Source organism: Scaptodrosophila lebanonensis, unplaced genomic scaffold (genome assembly GCF_003285725.1).
Source record: "Scaptodrosophila lebanonensis strain 11010-0011.00,11010-0021.00 unplaced genomic scaffold, SlebRS2 tig00000024-arrow-pilon, whole genome shotgun sequence".
In the NCBI taxonomy this organism is placed as follows: Eukaryota; Metazoa; Arthropoda; class Insecta; order Diptera; family Drosophilidae; genus Scaptodrosophila; species Scaptodrosophila lebanonensis.
Window position 1 is genome coordinate 7,499,594 of NW_022060538.1, and position 27,665 is coordinate 7,527,258.

Sequence of the window (27,665 nt, forward strand, 5' to 3'; positions counted from 1 at the left end):
AATGCAAAATATAAAATACATATTATACTCGTATGTATAAAAACGAAGTCGCCAGGAACATAAAACGATCAACGATGCGCTTGGCATATGGATGAGCATCTGGTGTGTGGTTGTGTGGTGTTGTGTATGCGGGGTCACTGAGATCACTGCGAATTGCTCGTCTTGCCCCGTCGGTCCACTACACGACCACTGTGGTCAGCATATCATTCTCATCACAAGCCGGCGGCGGCAGCGACTTACAATTGATCGAGCGCTTGCCAAAATCCTTGCGTGGACTGTCCAGCGAGCCCACCGTGTTCTTCTTCATGTCTGAGTTCTGTGTTTTGTGCAGCAATATCTGTGAGCCGCGCTTCTGGGCCGCCTGCTTCAGACCGGTGCTCGCGTCCAATTCCCGCTCAAAATCGCAGGGCGGAAAGAGAGGCTGCGACCGATGCAATGCCGAACTTGTGGCCGCCGCAGCTGCCAGTGCCGAAACGGCGGTCAACTCGGGTGCAGGATTCAGACTCAGTTCCATGCCATTGCCTGCACGCAGGGAGCTGGTGCTGCCCTTCAGCGGATTCGTATAGCGTCGCAAATTCTCCTCGTTCTGTAAATTATTGGACTTCTCCTCCTCGTGCCGCAATGCATCCAGCGAGGGTGTCAAATTCATCCCCGAGGTGCTGCGATAGGCCATGCGCTGCTTCCAATACAGGCTGATGAAAATGGAGAATCCGATCAGCACAATAAAGATGCCGCAGAGCACACCGATGAGCAAACTGTGGCTATTGCCATCCGCCACACGCGCCGTCTCTAACTTAACTTCTAGTATGGAGGTAAGTGCAGCCAGCTTGGCATGCTGCAGCTCATTACGACGTTGGATGCCATTGAGTTGGCGCGAGGAGAGTAGCTCACCCAACAGAGAAACGGCCACGGGCAGTTCTGGATCATTAAGCATGGAAGAGGACTGTAAAAGACAAATGGATAGAGATTAGATTGGATTAGAAGAAGAATGAATGGGCAGTTAACAAATTGGATAGATAATTGGTTCCGGTTGAGGTCATAAATTACAAAAGGTGGTACTTCACTCTAAATCTCGGTTTCAGTTTTGAAGCTGGTTTATGATTGGCTCTCTGAAAATTATTCTTAATATGTATTTTTCAGTTCTTTAGGAGATTTAATATCACCTCTCGTCCTTATCGGTGTTCGGCACAAGCCTTATTTTATATTTGTTACCCTCTTAAGAACGCATAAGCCCTCCAACAAAGGAATTCCTTTCGATTAAGACCAAAGCCGAGTTTGTCCCTACTTGAGTTACTAGATAATTCATTTTCTCTGAGTGCTTGCTTGCTAACACCTCCCACTTACCACAGTCAGTTCGATGGTATCGTTGGTCCCCGTCTTGAGATCGCACAGCACCATGAGCATGGACTGTTCCTGTTCCGAGCTCTGCTGGGGTGGGACTGGCAGCTTAACCAGCCGAGCGGCTAGGAGCACACGCACCAGGGAGCACAGACCCTCCACCGAATTGCCTCTGCCCACACGTTCTAGATCGAGCAAGATCGTAAGGCGTGCACAATTCTCATTAACTAGCGCTTGATTGGGCCAACAGCTGGCCTTGGCTGGCAGGCGTGGTGGTGCGACACGACGGGATGGTTCCAGAGCACGACAATCCCCACGCACATTGCAAGGTGGGGATAGACAGGTCTCACTTAGGGCCGGCACACACACCTCGTGTTGCTTACAAACGCCCGAGAGGTTGGAGGACGTGGATAGCGGGTCTACCTTAAAGCAATTAGGCAGTCCACACCAAAGACGTGTACACCGTGAAGTTCCATTCTCACAGACACAAGCATTGCAATATTCATCCTCGTCGGTGCGGCCCGAAAGCGCGGTTTCTAGCCAGTTGTGAGTCTGATTGAGCGCGGAATAGGGCGAAATTGTGTTGCTGGCATTGAGGCAGGCAGATTTCGGATCTGAAAGCACTAGAAAGATGTAGACATTTTAAAAAACTGTCCACTTATTCAAAAACCTCGTCTACTTACGAATCTCACAGCGGAGTCCATGACGTCCAGCCGGACATATACAGGTATAGCCGCCGATACCATCGATACAGGTGGCGCCGCCCTGACATGGCTGTGGTGAGCACTCGTTTACATTGATGCGACAATCCGGACCCGAAAAGCCCTGAGCACAGAGGCAGCGAAACCAGCCAGCGCCCGACTCGCAGGTGCCTCCATTGTGGCAAGGCTGACCACGGCACTGGTCGATGGTCTCGTCGCAGAAGAGACCCGTCCATCCAGGTGCGCAGCGGCAGTGTGGCTGCAATGCCTTGTCTGGTGCACCCGGCATGCAGGTGCCGCCATTTTGGCATTGGCCAGCATAGCAGACGGTAGCGCGCTCCGAACAACGTTTGCCTGCAGAAAAAGAGAGGACGAAAGACTTAAGGCACGAACTTGAAAACTAAACGACATTAGTAAGGGGACGTGTGAAGTTGCCTTAATTACATTTTTTCCCTCTACACTAATAAATATTGAAAATTTAGTTTTATTCTTAACACTTTTAAAAGTATTTTTATTTAGTCTTTTATATATTCACGAATAACCAACAAGACTTAGATATTTTATATTGATTTCATCAAAATTAATACATTAGATTAATGTTTTAGCAAAATACTTTTGCAAAGTGTATTAAAAATATATACCCAAGAACTAATATTTATGAGAAAAATGCATTGTTCTAAAGATTCGCCGATTCTTGAATATGGGAAAAAACATTTTTTTTTTTCATTTTATTGCTATTTATTTTACGAAATAGAGCAGAGTTTCTTTTACCTTTAGTGTCAATAAAATGTATACAATGTAGGGGGTACTTCGATTTGTTTCTACTTTGTTCTGCTTTCATTAATTGTTACACTAATATTCGTTTTTGTCTAACTGCGACCATGGCCCTGTCTAATTCATTGCTCGAACGAATTTAAAAAGTAAAAGTGCGCCGATGCTGACTTTGACAAAGATCGATGTCGTCGATTCGCCACCAAAAGTCGCAACTTGCTGGTTGAAGCGAAGCGCGTGAAATATGCAAATCGCAAATTGAAAACAAACATAAATCATGCGAAGGTTTGATTTCTTGTTTCTAGCTCTATGTACGGTGCGGGTGAATGCCTAGCCCCCCAGTGGTGCACGCCACTGAGCCGAACGATCGCGGCGTTATGCCACATGTGGCACAAAATCCGCCTGAGACTAAAGCGCAGAAATTTTGAGCTCAGTTCGTTTCAAATTGAAACAGTAATGACTGCCAACTTTCAATGCTCAAATAAATGCGCATAAGTCCGCTGGCGTGTTAGTGTGTATGCGAGCTGTGCATATGTATGTGTGTGTGTGTGTAGAGCGTACTTAATGTGCACAACTCTCGTCTCGCGCCCATTTAAAGCCTCCAAAGCGTTGATAATGCGCCGCCGCCAACTTATAGCAGGTTTTTTGTTTTGGTCTCTAACGCGTCGTGCTTGCCCACTGAGAGTTCATGATTGCACGCCTATGGTTGATCGTATATGCTCTATTCCGAATGCAGCTGTTCTACTTTTAAGAAGCTTTTGCAAGTGGAAAAGTAAGGATTTTAATATGTTGACTAAAATAAGCGAATCAAACAGTCTTGAGGTGTAATAAGAAATATAACTTTAACTTTAAATTCTGAACAATGTAATTTCTCTGAATAAATCAAATTCCAATCAACATTGCGATTTAAGACTCACTAAGCCTCATATAATATTTATATCAGGCATTCAACTGGAAGGAAATACTACTACCTTATGAGTTACTTGCTGTTAGCCAAGTCTTTCTATTAAATATAGTCGAGAAGTAAGCTTACTCAAAAGTTAAAGATTTCTTTCTGGACAGTGTAATATTATCTTGTCTATCATTCATTGTATTAATCGAATAATTTGCTTCAGATGAAAACTATGATTCCCTAAGTCCTTCTATATTGTGACGAATTGTTCTACAAGTAATTTAGCTAAACAAAATTGTAGAGGATATATAATTCGTTTTGAGAAAGTTCGCGTTGTTTCCTGCTTTTATGTCGGCACTGCTCTCTGCTGCACTTGTTCCGTCGCTTTGACGTTCACTTTGGCACAAATGCGGCTGCTTTTCGTTATTTTTTTGTTTTTGCCTTTTTTATATATTTTTTTCTTCCCAGCTCTTCGACTCACCTGTCCAGCCGGACATGCACTCGCATGTAAAGTCGCCGTCACCGTCAAGGCAAATTCCGCCATTTCGACAAGGATTCGGTGAGCATTCGTTGAGATCTGCGGGCGGGAGAGAAGACAGCAGAAGAACATTGCCGGTCAGGTTAATGAGTTTCCTTCGTCTTCTTCTAGTCTCTCAATGTGTATGCATGTGTGTGTGTGTGTGTGTGTGTGTGTGTGTGTGTGTGTGTAGGTATATACTCACTGTGCTCGCAGAAGGTGCCCGTGTGGCCCACATGACATTTGCAGAAGGTGCCCACGTCGCTCATTTCGCAGCTGCCTTGTCCGCTGCAGGGTAGACCGCTGGATGCGCGCATCGTTGTCTTCGATATTGTTGCAGTTGTTATTGTTGTTGTTAGTGTCGTAGCTGGCACATTGCTGGCATTGGCAAAGCAGCCCTCTGTGAAGGGAAGGGTTTAGAAACGGTTGAATAGTTAAAGCCTGGGCTCTCAAGTTCAAGTTAATGCCGTCGTGACGGTATCACCTACCATTGCAGGGCGGCTGCGAGCAGAGCGGACGCAGCTGCTCACAGTGCTTGCCGGCGCGATCCGGTGGACAGTGACAGTAGAAGCTGCCAGGTGTGTTCAGGCAACTACCCTGCAGACAGGGTGAGGGAGTGCAATGGTCTTTGGCTTCCTAAAAAACAAAAGCAGAGTAATTTTCATCAGACGGCTTAGCGCTAGAAATGTTCAAGTTTAATTCTGAAATTGCAAGGTGTGGAGAAGCGCCTATATATCCGGTGTTGTCCGGAACCATTTATCTCCTCTTCTCACATAATTCTCTTAAAGTTTTTGCAGCTATTTCGATAGCTGATCTATAAGTTTCTTCTTAATATGAACTCTGTCCGAAAACTTACCTCACATAGTGTGCCCGAGTAACCCAGCGGGCAGATGCAGTTGAACTTGCCGACCATATTCTCACATTCACCGCCGTTCCGGCACGGCGAATTGGCGCACTCGTCAATGTCCGTCTCACAGTTGCGACCTGTCCGGCGAAAGCGCCACAAATTGTTAATTGCAAAGCATGGATTTTGGATGCTGCTGGTGCTGCTGTTGTTGCACTTACCTGTATAGCCCGTGGCGCATGCGCAGCGATAATCGTTGACCAGATCAATGCAGGTGGCTCCGTTGCGACACTGACCCACACAATCGTCTAGATTTTGGGCGCATGTGGGACCGCCCCAGCCCTCGAGGCAATCACACGAAAAGGAGCCCGGCAAATTGAGGCATTCCCTTGCATTGATGCACGGTCCAGTATGGGACGTGGAGGCGACCACTGCACTCGTTAGGGCAGCCAGCAAGGCAGCCGAAGTTATATTGCTGCCCATAATCGACGCAGCTGTGGTTGTCAGCAGAGCAGCGGCTGTGGTTGTGGTGCCACCGCTCACAGGCGCATACGGCGCCTCACATTCGTTCACATCCAGTTGACAGAGGTCGCCATGCCACTCGGGCGGACACTCGCAGCGAAAGCCGCCGATTAGATCGACACAAGTGCCACCATGCTCGCAGGGACCGCCGGCGCACTCATCGATATCTGCAAGGATGAGCAAATGAAGGAAAACATGGGGGGTCAGCAAATGAGCGAGCCAAGTGCTGTCGTTCAACATCAATTCAACAAAGTTACTCCAGCGTTCGCACTGAAGTGCAAATGTGTTGATATTGTTGTTGAGCTCAAGTTAAAGTTTGAGTCGCGCAGGTGGCAATAAAGTCAACGAACTGCCAGCATCAGCATCGTTGGCCGCATTGGTCTCTCGTGCTGGTAGCTGCGTGCTTGGTTTATCTCTTGCCTGAAATCATCAGCCCCAAGCACTCGTCGCCGCTTCCTTGTGAGTGCGTTGTGCCTTCTTCGCACGCAACTCATTTGTTTGTTTGCTGATAAAATTTGATAAGCAGTAGCGTCCCAAAAAGGAATGCGCACCTTGACCCATTGTTGTTGTTGTTGCTGCTGTTGCGGCTGTGGCTGCTCGTGTAGTCATTGGAATGCCATTAAGTTATGGATTTAACAAGGTCAATAAGATTTTCCCATGTCATGCAGACAGGGGCTCATGTTATAAAAAAGGTACTGGGGTTCAAGTTGATAAAACTAAAGTTGAAACTTTATATAATTTGAAGCCTTACATACACATTGTAGTGCTCAGCCTACAAAAAATTCCATATGTTTCGCAAACTTCTATTTTCAATAGTCTTTCTAATTTTCGAGTATTGTATAACTCTATAATTATCTTATTCTTCATAAACTATTGTAGACTATTTGAATTTTAGAGAACATCATGTGCTATGTGTTCGTTCCATGCGTTCGTAAAATACACTTTCATTCTGTCATGTTTGTACAGCATCCATCCCTGCAGTTCGTCTGTCAGTATGATCGTCTTGATTTCGGAAAGTGGAAAAACAGAGTCAGCCAATCTGTCATTTACACTCTTCTAATCAAAATGCAGATCAACTCACATTCTTCAAAGATTAAATCAGCCAATTTGTAAATGTTGTAGGTTTGCTAGGAGAGTAGCCGACGAGTCGATTTTCCCATGTCGGCTAGCTTAACAAGTGATTTTTAATTAAAGATATGTACTTTCAATCTTCCATTTACGTTATAATGTGTTTGAGGTATCAACCAAAACCCCATCCAACATTCTTGTATTATTCAATTTCTAATCTAATGCTTTATGCTATTTTTGGATTAAGTGGTTCCCATCACACAGCTTCGATTAAGGATAATGATTATTCGCTTTATTAGGGTTCGTTTGTAAATGGCAAAGCCAATTTACAAAAACTCTCTGCTTAATGTTTCTCACATTTGTACAAATTCCATTTGATTGCCAGTTAGTTCGTTTCCTAAGTCTTTCGTTTTCGCCGCCACTTAATTAGCTTCTAGAGGCAATTGCATGGACTGGCAAATAGTTTCTGCTGAATATGCTCCAATTGGAATGCAAAACCAAATGTGCGAGACCACCGAGACTAAGGTGGCGGCAACAACAACAACAACAACTACTACTACAACAGTCACAATCACTGACCATGCCAGGCTTGGTTGTGCGTGCCGCGTTTCATTTCATTTCGCCACAGCTACAGTCACAGTCAAATGCGTGTGTGCTCAATTGCATGATCGAATGGCGGCAAGCAACAGGAGACTTGTGGCTGTGTGGCTAATCGCGTGCTGCATTTGCCTCGCGAAATGCAAAAAATTAAATCAAAACTCACTTATTTCGCATGTCGGTCCCGTCCAGCCAGTGGCACAGCCGCAAGTGAATTCAACTAAAGGGGGCAGCTGGTGGGCAGCATCTCTGCTTGTGCTGCTGCTTCCATTCTGTTGACTACCAATGTCTGTCGACTCCTGCCCCTGTCCTTGAGCCGCTCGCAACCCGGCAAGACTGCGCATTGAATTGCGTCTGCTTATCGGCTTGCCCATGGCAGAGCTCATGCCGCGTATGGAGCGATATGTTGTCGTCTGCTTGGTCATGTTCGTTGGCTGTGAAGGAGCACACAAGTTGAATAAGAAATAGAGTGAGAAACGATATGGGTACACTATTAGAAATGCAGTGCCAATACGACGAGGGAGAGGCTTAAAACTAAAACCGTGAGATATCTACAATAAGTTACGAGATGAGTATGAGTTTTAACTTAAATTAAGTACGCAATGCCAAATGATATTTGAAACAATTCTGAAAATTTATTATGCCTCTATAAGCGCTTTAAGCATAAATTTAGTCCTGAAGCCATAGATTTATTTTATCAAATGCTCGCATGGGTTTCTCTATTACGAAGATATTTGAAGCATCAATCGTTGTACGTAATTCATAGCCCTGACAGGCAAAATAAAGAGCCTTTCTTACGCTTCAATTTAACAGAAAATAAATAAATATTTGTTTGAAATTTTTCAAAACTCCTAAGTGGATTGTAGAATAGAGTGATACACCCTTATTAAGAATTTATTTCGTATTAAACATGCTGATATCTCCAGGTATGAAAAATAATTCATAACTACATATGTACATAGTTTTTCTTTCTGTGTATTGCATATTTGTTACACTCGCCAGCGTGGCGAAAGCGACAGCATATTAAATTATTTTATGGCACTGCGAACATATCTATAAATTCAGGGATTAACTACAAATAAGTTACTAAGTAAAGCCTCACCTTGAGCGTGCATGTGCCGCCATTCTTGCACGGCTGTGTGGCACACGGATGCTCCACAATCTCGCACCGTTCACCCGATAATCCCTCGGCGCAAGTGCAGCGATATTGATCGGGCGCTGTATTCTCGCAGGTGCCACCATGCATGCACGGTTCATGGGTGCCACAGTAATTTAAATCTGTGTGTGAGAGAGTAGGGGAAGACTTGTATAACGAAAAAGGAATCATAAAAACTAAAACCGAAACCAAAACCAAAACTATGAAATATATCCATAGCGCTGGCGATGGCGATGTCGATGTAATCGATTGTTGCTGGTAATTGCCGACACAGCTGTGCGGCAAGAAAACAGATCTCAGTGCCTTACCTTGATCGCAGAGTATGCCACCCCAATTGGTGTCGCAGACACATTTCCAGGCACTGCCATTGCAGGAGCCATGCTTACAGCCAGGATAGACCATGCACTCATTGCACAGCGGTCCGCGCCAGCCGGGTCGACATCTGCGGAAGAGTAGAGAGTGGAGCAAGTTCGTTTATAGATTATAAAACATCAGCAGACCATGAACTTATTGAATGTGCGCGGCAATTCGCAATTTGCGATTTGCAATTTGCATGGCAACCCGCTGGGACTTCAAATGGACTTTAATGGTTGTGCTTGGACGGTGATTAAAAGTGTAGAACATGCTGGCAAGTCTTTCAAGAATTGGGTCACTCTGAACTCTGGCCTTGATGCCTCATCAAATCCATCGAAAGCTCGTACTATTGAACAACAACTAAAACATCATTTCGCGGTCCGACGAGTTTATCGTCGCAACACGCCAAAGTGCAAGGATCAAAGTTAAATTACTTCTCTCTGACCAAGTCTGCTTAGTTATCGCTCGCCATGCCAACCAAGGTGCTAACTCTACAAGCTGGGCATGACGTTGCCTGAGATAAGTCTCTGGCAGTCGTTGGGCGCTAGAACTTGGCGGTTCGTTGGTAGGTTGGTCAGACAATAACAACAACAAAAACAACAACAACTGCAACTGACGTTGTTCGATGTCTATAATTTATGATTTCATTAAAACAGCAGCCTGTTGTTATCTTTAAACGAATCTATTGCAATGCAATGCAGACGGCAGCACCCAGCCCCCAACCCTCACCCAACCCCACTCTACCCCGATTGCTCGCAAATGGGCCAGCAACGTGCAAACAGCAAAGCAATTTTTCTTCGTAGCCTGCTGCTGTTGCGAGCGCTTTATAATTGTTGTTGCTTGGATGGATGGTTGGTTGTTGTTGTTGGTGTTGCAGTTGCTGTTGTGCGAACAACAACGGAAATCTACTGAAAGTTGTTGCAACATTTGACTGGCTTTTGATGGTTTCTAGGCCACGCTAATTATTGCTATTTAGAATCAGCGCACACCAACCAACGACGCTCGGACGCTTGAGACTTGGGGCTGGCCGCTTAGCAGGCGCATCTTGAAATCATGAACGTTCTTCGTTCTATGCTCGTCGTCGTCGTCATCGTCATCGTCGTTTTCTTGCCTAGATCACGTATTCTGTGTTACGCCGGAACATTAACAACGGCAAACAACACGGTAAGAGCAAAAACAACAACTGCAACGGCAACGGCAACTGCAAATCCACAAAACCACAAACGTTTTTTCGTGCTACAATCGCCTGCAGCAATGCTCAAAATCTGGAGTCTTAAAGCACGCTCGGCCGATCGTTCATATTGTCGTTTTTATTGTTGTTGTTGCTGTTGTTGTTGTTTTTCTTCTTCTGACAATTGCATGCCCAATGTTCCTAGAGGAATGTTCCTAGAGGAAGCTTTTGATTAGCTATGGGAAGTCTCAATTCAATAGAGTTTCTGTTATCGTCGCGTCGGTGGACAATTGATTTGTGGAACGACGTGCCACATATTTGAGTCTAACACGAAATAAATGTCGTTGGAAAAATGTGAAGGTTTTCCTATCATAATGACACAATTCGATTAAATCAAGTATCCTCAATTCCCTAAGGTCAGATTAATATTTGTTGTTGCTCTTTAAAATTCGTACTTTTTTAAAGAATGATTGTAATTCTATTTAATTTTAATTTTTGTTTTTCTTTTCTTTTTTATATCTGAATGAATATTTCGTATGTATTATGTTATGTATATTGGCAGTAATTTTTCAGAATAATTAAATTTGCTAAATTCCCTCTATCCTGAATGGTCCTGACCAGGATGAGACTCCAGTAGTTACTTCATCAATGATCTGCCAAAACTACAAAGATAAGCATCAGCTTATACCCTTAAAAGCTTATTTCTGTTCCAAAATGGTTAATCATTCTTGATATAGTCAAAGAAAATTCGAAGAAAGGGCTAGTTCAAGAGTTCTGCCTGCCAAGTTTCTGAAACTCTAAACTATAAATAGTTTCTTTTAAAATAAAAGTTGACTGAGACTATTTTCCCATTAAACACAACAAAATACATATTGCTTAACTAATACCCCTAATAGTCACTTTTTCTGTTCAAAAATGGTTAATCGTTATTGATATAGTCAAAGAAAAGGGCTAGTTTAAGAGTTCTGCCTGCCAAGTTTCTGAAACTCTAAACTATAAATAGTTTCTTTTTAAATAAAAGTTGATTGAGACTATTTTTATTGACTTCACATTAAACACAACAAAATACATATTGCTTGCCATGACTTTGAACAGTTTTGCTCGTATTTTGGACATTGGTTGCACATTGAACGGAATCTTTCTTATGATCCCGCCAAGCAACCTCACTCAAGCCTAGGCTGGCAAAAAGAAAGACTGACAGAATATAGAAGCCATTATAACTGTCAACTGGGACTGCCGCAGCGTTCAGGCAAGCGACCGCGGGCAAGCTATTAAGTGCTGCTCAGTTCTACGCAAAAAGTGTCATAATCACACATAGTTTTAATGCCCAGTTGGGGCTGCCACATAATTACAAAAGTCTATTTCTAGATGTATGTGTGTGTGTGTGTTTATATAGATGGGTCTCACACTTACTCGCACTCGCCGGGTCGATCACATTTGCCGTGTATGGGATCGCAACCAGGTTTGCAAATGGCCTCCTCACAGTTGACGCCCTGCCAGCCATTCAGGCAGAGCTTCTGACCCTCGGAGCCGCAGGCATAGTGTCCGAACTGATCGTCTCGGGGCCGGCAGAAGGTCGTGCAGGTCGTGTTGTAGTAGGTAACGGCGCATTGGACTCTGACGCGGTAGGTGATGCGAGCGTTGCGACCAATGTGGTCCAGAGTTTTCCATTCGGGCGAGGGCAGTATCACGCCCGAGTATGATGTTTCTTCAATTAACCTTTCCGCATCTGCATGACAATTGTGGCAACGTCGACGACGATGGTGGCATCAGCAACAGCGTTATCGTTCCAAAAGTTTGTCGACAAGTTCGTTGGTTAAACGAAACAAGGCAACGAATTGTGATGGGTTGGAAAAGACACAACAAAAAAAGAAGAAAAAGAAAAAAGAAAAAAAGGTTTAGACATTGTGCGCAACATTTTTGCACTCAATTGGCTGTCAGCAGCTGCTGTTGTTGTTGCAATTGTTGTTGTTGTTGTTGTGGGTTGTATGTCTTGTAGGCTTTTATTGTTATTAGCCGCTGTCTTCCACTCCTGAGCTAATTAAGCCAAACGACGTGCGCAACACACGATCCAGTCTAACAACAACCCAACAGCAACAATAACCACAACAACAATTGCAACAACAACAGCAGCTGAAGCACTGACGACGAATGCAATTGCCACCGCACTTACCTGGATAGGATGTGTTGTACATGTCCAACGCCTGCAATATCAGCGTAAACGACTTCTGTAATTGAACGTAGCCAGGGAAGAGAAAAGAGAAGAAGAAACCTTTAGTTTAAGTCTCACTTCTGCCGTCCACAATCCGCCGTCCACAGCGTTGACGCTAATGGACAGTTTAATCTCAAGTTGTTTTTGGGCTGCGCTGATGCAAATGAAGACAACGCAAACGAACCAAACGATGCCTGCAGATCAGCAAACCAACAAACATACACACAAACGAACAAACAAACAAACAGACAAACGAACAACAAACGAGCAGGCAAAGCACAATTGCACAAACAAACACTTTAATTTCACGCAAAACTGAGAAAACAAAGAAAATTCGCTTCGAAGCAAACGCGTCGCTAGCAATAAGGCGCAGACTTTCTAAACATGGCCAAAAGAGTTGGCAACCAGCCGCCGCCCCGTACTGTGGCCGCATCTATGTCCCTGTTCATGTTCATGTCCATGTCTATGTCCATGGCATTACAATTGGGGAGAAATAAAACACATTATATACTCTTGTAAATTTAAAGAGTGTTACAATTTAAAGAGCAGAATGAGGACAAAAAATGTTCAAATTGCATACTTTTTACTTATATAGAAAAATTCGAGTTTTAAAATGTGTCTAAAATATCTGTCAGCCTGTACGCAATTATAGAGAATTGGGTGAATTGCAACTTCACCCTCTTAAAGAAATACAGTCATAAAAAACTAATCATTTTCGTCTTACAATATTGGGTGGCTTTGCTGTTTTAGTAGGTAACACTTTTTAAGAGGTTTCTTTTAGAATTCATTACGGATTTTATGTTTATCTTGAAATGGAAAAGCCAATATCTATCTATTAATATACATATTTAAAAGCATTTTCCTATAACTCGTTATTTTTGAAATATTTATATAGCAATTGCTTTTTAAATAGAATATAATAGAATGGAAAAAAAAGCAGCCTACTTCTGGGCCACAGCTTTTAGTTTCACTGCAGATTAAATTAAATGTACAACTTTCGATTTAACTTAAACACAAACTTCTACCTGTTGAAAAAATTACTATTTTACGCAAATGGATATATTTCTGATTAATTCTGCAAGTATAATTGATTCCATTCATATTTAAATTGCCAACTATCTTCATAAGTATAAACTATGTAAATAAAAATATATATAAATTTATATAAACTATGTTGATTCTCTTCTCTCTTCGATTAATAAACATTTGCTAACGAAACTGTTGGCGTTTTTCTCTCAAATGAGTTAAAGTTATCAAAACCTCTAAATTGATAAATCTTTTAGATTTGAGAAGTTCGATTGTGTGGTACTTGAAATCAGCAGATAACGGAAAAGGGTTTTTATAAATTCCTCTTAGAAATGTTACTCTTAAGTTTGGTAAGAGTATATCATTTTCAGTTTACTGAGAAAATCATTGTCTAAGCAATTTTTTTTTTTGCATTTTCGCATAAAAATTGAAGAGTTTTTGTAATTGCTGTAACTGAGCAGCGACCAAAGAAGATTTCGCGCAACGCAAAAAGCAATTAAACGACGATGTCTTCGTCTTCGTTGTCTGGGATCGCCGCTGGATGCCAGGAAATGCTCATTTAGCAGACGTCGTCGCCGTCGTCGTCGTCGTCATCGTCATCGTCATCGTTGTCGTCAGTGGGCGCTTGTGGGCGGCGGGTGGCGTGAGGACGCCGCTACGTTCGGACATTCGTTTTGTTCCCATGTAATGGGCCTGGCGACGTGACGCTAAATCAGTCCAAAGCAGACATTGGCTAATTGCATGCGCTCTGACTGACATCAGACGATGACTGCGCAGCCTCAACTACAAAAGCAACAACAACAACCACAATAACTTGACACAGTTGCAAATCCATGAATGGCCGCCCGTCCACAATTGATGACACTGCTCAAATTTCAGCTCAATGCGCGTTGATACCACTACTGTCATGTGCTGGTATCGTATTCTGGGCGATCTGGGTTTAGCTTTGTGTTGGGCACAAGCTTAAATCTTGGGCGCAGCGGCGCATGCCAATGGCAGCGGATGTTTTCCAATTGAAAAATGGCGTTGAATTGGTTTTGGATTTCAGCACAATGCGCACTCGCTGACAGCTGCCATGGTGGGCAGAGTTAGTTGCCCTGACGAAGAGTGCAAATTTGTTGTTGGCAGATAATTAATATCTATGTATATACAAGGGCGTAGACAAAAAATTTTCCATGCATAAATTATTTTTTAAATGAATCGTGCATTATTTAATCAAAATTTTAATTTTTTGGCCCCCCACTTTGGCAATAGCTGCCTACGCCCTTGTGTATATAGAATCTACAAGTAAAAGGCAACGCCACATTATAAATACTGCTAAACGCTTCGCTTTTGATATCTGTATTAGCCAAAGGCTTCAAACGTATCCATATTTTATGTAATTTATTGCGTGCAACTAAAATAAAAACCAACTTTGTAAATGAAAACAATAGTCAGTATAGATTCTTTAAGAGAGTTGTTGTGATTGTTGTTTTGTTTTTGATAAACAATATACTATACATCATACGTTGTGACTCTCCCCAGACTACTACTATACCTATTTTAATATGATTTCAATGGTACAACAAGAATTAGATTAAAAAATTAAAAACATAATTATAAAGTAAATGCACTGTGCTAGCTTCAGTTTTTGGCAACAGATATAAGTTAAGGAACAAATTGTCTTTCCCAAACTTTTTCAGTATTCGTTTCTACATATTTTCGCTGAACACTTGTGGGATTTATAATTTCGTGCATAGGACATTTTTAACTTTGAATTAATGGCGGTTTATAATAGTGTCCGAATTATGGTTATTAGAACTTGCTGATTTGGAAGTCTGTGCTTATGCTTCCGAGTTCGTTTGAATATCTGAACATCTCGTGGTTTTGCAGACTGCAGAGTCTAGTTGTAACAGACTTAGTAATATTATGCATCAATCATCCACGCATATCACCATATTTTGGAGCAAATCAATTTATTTTGACTGTGTAAGGTTACCTCTTGAAGCCCCATATGACAAATATATCACAACATTCCTTTAGAAACTATCAATCTACATAGTTGATCAACATTTTTTAAGCATTTATAATAATTTCCCAATAACCGATTTTCCTTGTCTCCAGAATTATGTACAATGCAAAATATATACTTGTATATATTTGCAACAATGTGGGAAACCCGGATGACCGAAATTATAAAATTCTTCAATTGAAAGTTGCATTTGAACAAAGTTCGGCGATCTGAAGCACATATTCGGGCATTTCAATTGGCTGCTTGCCTTGTTTACACACTGTTAAGAGCTGAGAACACTCTTGACAACAAGTTTGTGCCCAAAAATAATAAAAATAATAATAAGATTGAGAAAAACTTTTATCAATGACATTGGACTATTTACGCACAAATTACAGAAACGAAAGCACAAGAGCAGCGTCCGAATGGTTTTCAAGTGGGCAGCTGGACATTCATTGTAGCTCGATGTGTGGGCAGTCTACATACATACACACATACATTTATACATCCATATATAATTATTATATGGAGCACATATTTACACATTCGTAGTTTGGGGAGATCTACGCGAACATGCATGGAGGCAGCCAACGCTAAACTGGAACACAAGCAGACAGATAACCTAAAATGTGGAGCAAGTCTTCGAAGCGAAGAGCAGCAAAATCCACTTGAGAATTTTTCAACGATTGCTCACGCGCACTTAAACAAGAGTTCAAAAAAATATTGTCAAGTGAAATTGATTGTTGTTGCTCTTGTTGTAGTTGTTGTTGTTGTTTTCAATGTTTTTCAATGCCTCGATGGGACTTGGAGTTTGACAGTTACATTGAAGCAGCAGCAACAACAACTGAGGCACAGAGACTGCTGCCTGATGGTCTGATGGTAGATGGTTGATGGCTGCTGGTTGCTGGTTACTGGTTACTGGCTTGATGATGTTGTAGTTGCTGCTGCTTCAATTGTAGCCGAGTGCTTGAAGTATTTCATAAGTCATGTTTATAAGTTTTAGCGTGCCATTCACTCAATCACATATGTACGTACAGCTGGAAAAAAGTCATTCAATAAAAAGTGGGACAATTGCGACGACGCATCAGAGCTCGCCAGTTCGATATTGAAGATTACGTGATCTTGTGAAAGGCTTCTTGATGTTGACTTTACGAGTAAGCCCAAGTAAATATATAATATGCAGAATATGCACAGGCAGCCAACAGCCACAAGCCACCATCCACCAGCGCCATCGCCATCGCCACCGCCAGTGCAAACATTTGGCAGGTTTCGTTTATACATATAGACAGACATACTCAATCGTACTATGTGTTTGTGTGTATCTTTTAACTACGTGTGTGAGTTGGCGAACGTTTGGCCAAAAAGCAGCTAAAGATTAAAGCGAAACCAAAGCGAAGCATAACGTAACGTATCGCCATCGGGCGAGCCGAACCGAGCGACAAGCGCGACAAGGTAATGTTCCCACGAAACAGGTTGTCCGCACTTCAGGCCACGACACGCCGCCAACTTGCCACCGTCGCTTAGAACGCGCACTGCCCGACAGGCAGGAGACAGACGGAGACCCAAGCCCAAGACACCGTCAGTGCTGACGCATGGCCGCCTCAAAGCGGCCTGTTAATGTAAACGATGCACCGTGGTTAGGCGATTTATTGCAAGGGTCACCAAAAGAAAGCTTCATACAATTGTCTTGCAACATTTCTTCTACCAAAGGAGACCTTGGGCTTGAAATGTTTAGAAGGCACATAACTCTTTACGGAATTCAAAACCATTTAAAAATTATGGTAGCAGATACATATTATAAATAATATCCGCACTTTGTCTTAAATTGTTCGCCTATCAAACGATAATTCTACAGTCGCAAGATGTCATTAAAATACTGCAATATAAGACTTGGCGCAAAATAAAGGATTCTGACTGGCACGCTTTTTGTCCCTAGAGATCCTGAGAGCTCAATCGAAGAGCAGATCTCAGTAGATTTACATAGTCTATCCGAAGATAATGCTCCCTAGAGATACTGAGAGCTCAATCGAAGAGCAGATCTCAGTAGATTTAGTCTATCCGAAGATAATGCTACAGTCGCAAAATAGCATTTAAATACTGCAATGCAAGGCTTGGCGCAAAATTAAGTATTATGAGTATGTTCCCAGAGATCCTGAGAGCTCAGTCGACGAACAGATCTCAGTCGATTTAGTTTAAATAACAACAGATTCTTAGACTATTTTCAACAATTCATTCCCTAAGCTGCCGTTTAACGAATTTTGCCGCAGATAGATGTTGATACTCACCCTCACAATCGTGAGTTATAGGTAGAGATTTCTCAAGATAAAGCCGAAAATCATTTTTGAAAATCCGCTGACATAAAAAATCAGATTCGCCTTTTCAGAATTATTGAGGATTATAGTTCACTACCCATAGCCACATAGCCAAGAATAGCAACGACTAAGGCACAGAAAATATAATTAAGTGCGAAGAATTTGTTGAAACATTGAAATTATTCCACTGTGCAACGGCGGCGCATGCGCATGGCAACGTCAGAGGCAGAGGCAGCGGCAACTGCGGCGCACGTTGCCTTATGGTAACCATTAGTTGCTTGCTTGGCATGCCGGCTCGAATACGAATACGACGCTGACGACGATGACGACGACGACAACGACAACGAAGGCGTGTAATTGTTAACACACACACACAGACACAGACACGTACTAAAAGCCGTCGAGTAAATTTTTATATAAGTAGTATTTGTACATTACCAAAACATTTGCCGTTTTTGAACAAAAATTAAACTTAACTCGCTGCTACGCCCAGTCAAGTTACATTTACCTTGGCAGCTGGATTACTTTTTTATAGCACAGCAAGGCACCAGCGAACTGAACTAAACTGAACAGAACTGAACAGAACAAAACAAGAACAGAACAGAGCGGAGCAGAACATAATAAAAACAGTCAAATATGCCACGTTTTAGCAGTCATAAGCCCGCATTATGCGCACTTAATTAATGCCAGAGCCAGGGAGCCCAAAGAGACGGCAGACAGACATGCTGAACTAAAAAGCAGCTTAGGAACTCCAACGAACCGCAGCAACCGAATGAAATAAAACATAATTTTTAATTGCTTTTTTTCTGCCTACCACCAACAGCACATCAGGCCTGGCTGGGACCCACTCGGGCTGTACCAAGACCAAGACCACGACCAAGACCAACATCCACATCAGCCAAGAGTCCAAGAACCAGCAACTTAAGCCGCTTTGATGCTTGACTGTGATTTATTTATTCTTTCGGTTTATTGGCACCCAGATGAGTCAACATTTTCACAGTTAATAAGTATATACAATATTTAGAAGGAGTTCAACTAAAATATCTAGGCAAGCTCACAGATCACAGCCCACGCTACTCGTTTTTCGGCTGCCGGAAGCGACAAACAGCGCACAACGAGTGCTGAGGAATCTAGAGAAGGCGCGTTAAATCCCAAATGATGCATGCTCATACTATAAGTAATTTATCAGACTTTTTAGCACATTCGTTCAGCCAGTTTGTTTGTGTCTTATCGCTAGACATTCCGCATAATAGCGACGACTACGACCAGCCCGGGGCATATAACTAAATAGGCCTCTTATCAGCGCGTGCCAAAAGTGTGCGCTGTACGGTTTCTGGCTCTTGTTGGCTGCAGTTTGCTTCTTGTTTTTTTTTTTTTTTTGATTTCCTCAATTACAGTTTCAGTTTCAATTTCGACGAAAACTTACCGTCCAGCGAAATGTGAAGGGCAGCACAATAGCTCCTACACCAGGATCGCTGAGCACAAAGCTCGAGCCACCTAGGATTTTTGTTGTGGAGTTGCCAAAGGAGCAACCCGTTGATATGCTCGCCCCTTGCTCTGTTGTCTGATACTCCTTGAGACACAAACGAAACGCTGTAGTGCAGGGTGAGCAGCCTGCAATTAGAAAGATAGCAGTAATTATTAAATCGAGTAAATATTAATTAATTTATAAACAATAATTTGCTGCACTATTGTTGGAATAGAAATGTTGAAAGATCACAATTAAGATGGAAATGCTTCTACTGGGACTGGTATCATAAATAAATCAAAGCTGCATAAGCTGATGGAGAGGTTGTAATGAACTCTCTCTAGTCCTTTACTTTAACTTCTAGAATTCCGCCAAAGTCCGTTCAAACTCTTGTTTTCGAGTGAAGCTCTTTTGTGACTGATCTATTAACGTCCCCTAAAATGGAAAAAACCTCTTAGTTATTATCTCTAGTAGGTTAAAATATAGCTCGAAGTGAAAAGCCGCTTACATGTGTTATGTACTTAATTGCAAAACATTGTACCAGCTGGTTTGCTTCATTATTTTGATTTACGTTAAATGTTGGTCCTGCTCTTGATTTAGAACCATTATCTTGATTTCAAAGTTTTTTTGTGCCTAATCTAATAACCTCTTAGTTATTATCTCTAGCAGGTTAAAATATAAGTGACAAGCCGCTTACATAAGTTATGTACTTAATTGCAAAATATTGTACCAGCTGGATAGCTTCATCGTTAAATTTAGTTTTAACATTATTTTCCATTTTGTTGCATCGCCCTAACTTAAATGATCGGAAATTAGTAGAAACAGAGAACATTTTTAAGTTGCTTTAAAGTCTATTTATTTAAACAAAGATGTTTGAAACTAAACAAAGACATCTTCGCTAAAGAGTTGAAAAAAAAAAAACAAAAAATACAGCTCACTGTTCCCTCTTTACTAACTAACTTATAAATACTTACAAGACTAAACAGAAGCCTTGTTTGGTTCATTAAAAACTGAACACAATCGTCTATTCTAGCTTTTAAATATTTCATATATGTATATTATAGATACAGTGCATTATTTCCGCTTTAAGACAAATGTATTTGTTTTTATTTTGTTCAGCACTGCTGCTTTAAGTTTAAAGAAAAATGTGTGTATAAATGTGTGTATATACTTGAAGTATGCTTATAAAAACAACAGCCTTTGCATGCTTTCAATGTCAGAGATAAGAACATTTATATAATTCGGGAAACAAAACAAAGTCAATTATGTCATAAAAAATGATATACTGATATGCTTGAGTGTTCTTACTCGTGGCATGCATGTTGGGGAGTGCTTGCAACTTACCCGTCGTTTTGGTTCCGCGCAGCTCTGCTGGCAGGCCACAGCAATAGCCGCTCAGCAGATGATTATTGGTATTTGAAATTTCCAATATCTCCAGCTCGAAATTACCGGCCGCATTTATCTGTAAATAGGCGAAAGGTACAAACATCATCATCATTAGACATCATGAGACAGACAGACATGTACTACGTACATACATATATAAACAAATTTTAAATTGCCCCAAAAATCGCCCAAATCAATCATGGCCCATAACGAACCACAAACTGAGCGTACAAATATGCAATATACATACATATATAAGTACTACTTATATACGAGTATAATAATGTGCTCAACACTCCGCTGAGTTCCTTGGGTTGTTCGGTTGATCGGTTGGATCGTTTGCGCTTGCTCGTTGTAAAAGCTAATAAGCCACCTAGGGCGCTCTGATTGGACCATGGTAGAGGTTTTAATTAAAAACACGAAAGAAAATCAGGCAAGACTAGAGAAAAAGTTGGTAGGTAAATGAGGAAAGGAGTCGGAGTTTCTTTTCTTTCTTGCTTGCATTTCTTTGTTGTTGTTGTTGTTTGATAAATCTACCGACAAATGAAACACGAAAATAATGAGAAATATTTTTAAACACAAAGCGTTTTAACTGTACACGAGTCCCGGGCTCGTCTATTGTTGGGTCATTTAATCAAACGAGATATCCAACAGCTTGCATAATTTAGAATGCTTTTGTGTGGCAGCCGTGGCAGCCGTGGCAGCTGCATGGGAGCCTAACAACAGTCGCAAATCAAAGCGAACGAAGAAGCTATTTGAGTTAGAGCTGAAGTTGGACTCTATCGATAAGCAGGCACATTTGCCGATTTGCCGCGCGCATAAAATTAATAACACATTAGATCGCCGCAGCTGGTCGATCGGAGCTCGGTCCACAGTTGCACTTAACGCGCTTCCACATTTTTGAGAAATGGCGCATAAAGTTTAACTATTTCAGCTTAATGGCCGCTCATAATTTAGTTAGTGCGTGGTCAGTGGCTAGAGAGTGTGGTTGGAAGCTACTGCAACAGAGATTCGCCATCAATGCCATCAACTTTGTATTTTAGAGTTCATTACAAGCCCGCAAGGCGATGCTGATGGGGTTCCTTCGTGCGGCTGTTCCGCAGGCAATGATGGAAAAAAAAAATATATGCTAATGAAAACTTTTAACTTTTTGCACACGACTTTGCGGCAAACTTTTATGGTTTCATATTTCAGCAAATTTATTGTCAACTAGTATGGTTTGGCGCAACTTTTGTGGTAGCTGGCAGTCGTTGATAAGTTTATTAGAAATAAATTGCAATTTGCTTTGCCGCACACTAACGGTACACACACACACACACACACTAAAACACACCTTGAACGCACTTGGTTCTGTTGCCTGTAGAGCGCCTTTCTTATTATGCGACTGCAAAAGGGCGGGTTGGGGGGTAAAAAAAAAAAAAAACAAAGAAGCAGAAAAAGCCAGCTTTTGTGTAGGAAAAGCAAAAGCAAATGTGCACCTGTGCGAAAGATTCAAAAGCCAACATTCAACAAAAACTTCAACTTCAACATCAACTTCTTTGGCTCGTCTGTGGCGAGCAGCGTGCAACTTTGATCAGACTATAGATCAATCAATGCAGGCACGGACTGACTGACTGACTGACTGCCCGCCGGACAGCCGCCTCTTGACTGCTGCTGGTGCTGGTGCTGCTTCATTCTCAGAGCCTCTCCTGCTCCTCTTAGCATTTTCTTGTGACTTCTTTTTGTTTGCCGCGACTGCACATTTGGTCAGTGCCCCACCATCACCATCGCCATCACCACCACCACCACCGCCACTTGTGCCACTTGGCCAGTCAGAGAGTCGGGCAGGCAGTCAAGTTGATTGGATTCCGTGCCGCGCACATCTCGTTCTTAATCGAAGCGCAAACGAACCGGTTTCTCCGCATACTCGTGCATATAGTACATGTATGTATATTTTTTGAGCATATATAGTAGAGTATAGTAGCAGACGTATGTGCCTTGCTTACTATTTATTTATCACATTTCTTCAGCTGCACAGCCGCACACATTAAGTTTATGCCTTGCTCTTGAGCTTGGCTTTTCATTCATACTCGTACGTATACGGCCGATGATGCCACGGACTCCTTGCACTTGCAACTGCCAACTGGCAGCTGCATCTTCAACTCGCTTATATTTGAGACAAACTTTGACGTAATCAATTCGATTAGATAATGCCTATGAAATGTCTAAGCACGTGTGGCAATCGGTAAATTAGTAATGCGGCGCTAACATTATTTTCTCACAAATTCTGTACAGTGAGAAGGAAATGGTGAAAGAAATAAATACCGAAATGATTTTAATTAGGAAGGGAATCGTTTGAGCTTTTCATGAAAACAGGACACGAATCTGTTACTCAACTATTTCGGGGTAACTTCTCTATAAGTAATCTGTAATCGTTAACTATGAAATTATTCTAAATTATCAATTAAATAAACATTCAAAGAATTAATGTTGAGCTAGTAACTTTTTTCTTAAGATTCTGTTATGATTTTAAACATAAACTGAAACTTTATTTGATACTTGAACAATAACAAATGATTCAAAATAATGTTAGTTGAAAAAAAAAATTGAAATGAACCTTTTCATTTTTACTTAAAAACTTTCTATGTTTCTCCTGCATGCCAATATTTAAAGTAATTATCTAATATTGAATTTCTTTTTTGATTTAGTCTTCATGATTTTGAGGTACTGACCTATAAAGTAAACAAATATAGAGTATATTAATAACGAATGAAACTTTTGTACATGTACTCTCTCATGTAGTCGTTCAACTAAAACTTTGATCCATGAGATGAAACTTTATGAGATACTAATCACAACTTTTAAATACCATATTAAGGTACTAAATATTCATAAACAATATGTATAAAATAATGATACTATAATTGCTCTGCATATGGATGAGACAAATCTAGCTTCGCAATGTTTTTTTATATATGTTATATAAATTTAAAATGTGGTCTGCCATTTAGTCTTAAAATAACAAAAAATAATTAAATACAGAACTAAATTAAAGATATACTCTTGGTCTATGCAAATCCTCTTCCAACTAATTTAATCTATTTTTTTTTATATATTTCTATAAAAGTTTCAATATTAATTTATCTTCCCCCTTGTACCAATAAAGGGTCTGTAAACTGATTGTTTATAAGAAATCATAAAACCATTTTTAACTTGCATTAAAGAATTTTCAAAAGTGAAAGGATAGAAGGTAGAAAATCCTAAAATGCACCCACTTTCTTCATCTCAGCTTGCTTCTGAGCATTTAAAACACATCCCATTTACACTTTACGCATTATTTTCATTTTATTCAACACCGGATCGATCAGGAAGCGTAAATATATATATTCGATTGTATGTGTGTTGATTATTGGAAAGCAACTTGGAGTGCGTGGCGCCGCTTAATGAAGCTTAATTTATATGAGATGTAAAATCTTAATTAAATTTTCAGCGGCCTTTGTTCATTTAGCCCTAATGAGCCGACAACTGCAAGACAATTTCATGTGCACAAACGTACGAGTACGAGTAAATACATTTGTATATAGTATCTCTGAAAACGTTTTGTTGATGCTAAAAACGTCGCGATAAATACGGCAAAAACAAACAAAGTTGCCGCCGCCATCGTTGTGGTTGGTTGTCGAAGTTGGCATCGATCGTGGGAGCGAGCAGTCGTTTCGCCAACTCATTTCGATGGCTTTCGAAATATTATTATTTTCATGGGTACGAGTGTGCGCAACGGTGGCCGCGACAGTTTAATACGCAGCTTATGATCAATAAATGTCAGGCGTTATGAGCATCTGAACCTTTTAAGCATATCGCCCGAATGCTGCCTCATTCCGGCATGCAAATCTACAAACTGGGTTAATATGGCATGTCCAATGACAATGTCACTTCAGAGCAGGACCCACTGGAGAGGACCAAACAGAGGTAGTAATAATTAACAAATGCAATTTGGAGATAATTTCAATCTGATCATATCTGATCTGACCGGTAGTAAAATCTTTATCTGTTTTTGTATTGAAGCCTTGAAAAAGTGCCGAAGATTTAACATTTATTTAGATATTTATTTTTGTTTGTTCTTTAGATTTTTAAGCTTCATTTCTGTTACTTTACGATACACACTTGATTTACTTAACTTGCATTCCACAAACAGACATACTCGAATCAACCAGACAGTCAATTAGACAGAAAAACAAACAGACTGCCAGTCCAATAAGCTGTCGGACAGACAGACAGTCAGTCAGACAAAGAAACAGACAAACAGTCAGTAGTGGCGAGTGGCCAGTGGTTGATCAACCGTTAAGGAAATTCTTTGGAAGCAGTCTATAAATTGTTGTTACAAAATATTTAAGTTTTATTTGCCTAATTAACAACTAAATAGTTGCAGGCAACCGACTGTTAACCGGATCCCAAACGGCAAACGGCCGCCCATTTAGGCCAGCATATTTCTCATTGCTGACTCTTTTATCGTTTGGGCTTAGCCCAAATCAATGCAATGCTCCTTGACTCCGCGGCTCTCTACCCAACTACCTTTTTGCCTGCTCTGTAGATAAATGTGTGTAATCAATTTGATTGCCGACCAAAGAAGAAGAACAACAGCAACAGTCCAGTCTCGAAATTCTAATATCTACCTATCCAATTTTTTTGTTTTTTGTTTTTTTGTTGGCTTCTCGCGTATTAATCAAATTGTTGCCGTGTTTATGTATTCGACTGCAGCTACGATTAATTTTATGTATTTTTCTACGTTGTTGCTGTTTAATTGCCTCGTCGGAGGCAACATCTCTCTGGCATCTCAATACATGTTTAGGCACTTTGTGTAACACTTTATGGTGGGCAGACCCAAAAGGGACTACTGTTGCTGGTGTTTGGTTTGGTTTGGCTGGCGCTATGGGAACATGTTAGGCTTTGATTACGCCAGCGGCAAGGCCAATGAATTTTGATGTGAAAACGGTAGATTTTGTGAGGCGCATCAACATCAGGTAATTGGGATTTGAAGGAATGTCGACATAAACGTATAAATTGAAAACAAAAAAAAAACACAAATTTTCGTTAAGACAAATAAAGAAACGCCCAATATTAATTTTTAATGTCTTCTTTTAAATGCGTATGCCAAAAATAGAAACTTTGGCATATTTGAGCTCACGCTCACACGATTAAGTGAAATGGCTTCATAAATTCTGGGCTGATGGAGAAAATGAACAAGAGAGATCGGAATAATATTAATGGTAGCATCACATTGACAGTTCGCTATATATGGAATGTGTGTGTGTGTCTAAATAACCCATAATATTAAACATATTTTTAACTAAGCCGTATTATTGTCATCTGACGCTAAGAATAGTTTGTCGTCTTCCTAAGTACTTAACATTTCTACTAAAGTCTTCCAAAGGGCTGTAATTTTGTCAAACTGTGCACAAATGTTGTTACACAAAAGTCAAGTTACTTTTTAATATTGGATGATAATATTGAATTGCCGTTAGTGGCAATTGAATTCTTTTGATATTTAATCGAATTGTTTTGATGAAAACATTGTTTCTTTTATGCACTGCTTCTTCGAAAATTCCAGCGAATGTCTAATTTCCATCCTGTATGATCGATTATTAAATATTAACAACCAAAAAATAATCAATTAATACGATTGCAATATAAAAGAATGAATAGTTTATATGAAAAACCCAAAACTATGCGTTAAAGTGAGAGAATACTCTCAAATTCCGAATAAATATTTTGAAATGCTTCCTTAAATAATGAAAGTGCAAAATAACTTTGCATGTTTATGCCATTTTTAATTTTATGTTCATAATTTTTTTTTTTTAAAGAAACTTTTAGTCCTGTTTTTGATATTCTCACACATGTAAAGTTATTTAGAATTTAAAAGTTTTTATTCCGATTCTAAGACTAGTATGACACGGAATTGAGCTGCCGCTTAGCTCAAAAATGGATTTAATTAAACTAAATAAATTTCTTTTATGTGCAAATAATATAATTTAATGAATGATTAAATAATTTTAATAATATAATTTAATGAATGATTAAATAATTTTAAAAATCCTTAACAAATTCTATTGTGACAGTCAATATACTTGTATGGATGGATTTTAGTTTCCGTTTTTTTTATTTTCTTTTCATATTTACTATAAATATATATTTAAAGGAAAATGTTGCTTCAAGGACATAATAAAATCCAATTGACAGCGAAGTGTTTGTATTCAAATTTTTTCATTTTTAAAAAATTGTATAATAATTATTGTTTTAATGCTTAGCACAAATAGGCCGAACTGTTTAGAAGATGAATTGGTGAGTAAACGAAGTTGTTCCTTTAAAGTCATTTTATAGATTGAAATGCATTCATTATTCAACGAGCATATAGACTGGATATTTCTGGATTAACATACATGGTATGTTTAAAGAATGTTTCGTAAAGGGCAATCGGCTCCAACTACACTCAATTCAAAAGTTTTTTGAAACAGATAGTAATCCTTTATCTTTGCTTATAGGACGTCATGTGTGCTCTAGTATGCTACCAGGATCTATAACTGTCGTATCGATATTCTAAGATTGCTCTACTTGTTCACTTTTGTAACATCCAGAAAGAGGTTTATGAGATCTGAACAATAATATATGTTCTTGATCAAGAGATACTTGGCATGAATGTTAAGTTGTAGTTATTTTTTCAATCAAATCTCAATTACAATCTCGAAATTTTTCATCTAGATCCGGCATTAATTTAGTACCACACTTAGCAATGAAATATCATCTCAAATTGTAGTTCAAAAATCGATTACCCAATCAAACCAACTACATACTGACCAACTACATACTGGCCAGTACCCCGTTAGCCCCCACGATGTGTTGCCGGCAACAATCGCTGCTGCTGCTGCCTTGGGCGCCTGTTAACCCTCAGCAGCAGTCCAAAGCCGATCAGCCGCGAGCTGCGCCGTTCCCATGGCGGCTGCCCAAGAATCTGTCGAAGAGTCAACTTAGCTGGTAAGTCGAACCCGCATATTGTGTTGCGATTTGTAATCTTCTTTTTTTTGCACTTCAATTTACTTTTTCTTGTGTGAATTTGTCTTCTTGTTTTCTTTGCTTACCTTATGGACTAACAATATTAAAATTAAAGCAATTAAGTTGCAGGCAGACTTTAATGATCGACAATTGTCGATCAGTGTTCGCGTCGCTGTTGCTGTTGTTGTTGTCGTTGTTCGCCTTCTGGTCGACATTGTTGTATTTGTTGTTGTTGTTGCTGCTGCTGCTTCTATTGTTGTTGTTGTTGTTGCTGCTGCTGATTTTCGCCGAAAATGTTTTCTAAGCATTTTGTACAT

The 27,665-nt window shown here is 40.5% G+C and overlaps 1 protein-coding gene across 1 annotated transcript; it reads right to left on the reverse strand.

The window, feature by feature from the left end:
• On the reverse strand, positions 1-27,665 carry LOC115620965 (protein serrate). Its single transcript, XM_030514486.1, has 16 exons — positions 27,435-27,665; positions 20,284-20,401; positions 18,898-19,085; positions 12,105-12,159; positions 11,345-11,660; positions 8,715-8,848; positions 8,353-8,528; positions 7,417-7,684; positions 5,285-5,752; positions 5,076-5,203; positions 4,708-4,855; positions 4,425-4,619; positions 4,184-4,279; positions 2,022-2,393; positions 1,345-1,961; positions 1-943 (listed from the first exon to the last, which is right to left on the reverse strand). The coding sequence occupies exons 1-16, from the start codon at positions 27,663-27,665 to the stop codon at positions 179-181; spliced, it is 4,275 nt and encodes a 1,424-aa protein (XP_030370346.1). The 3' UTR covers positions 1-178.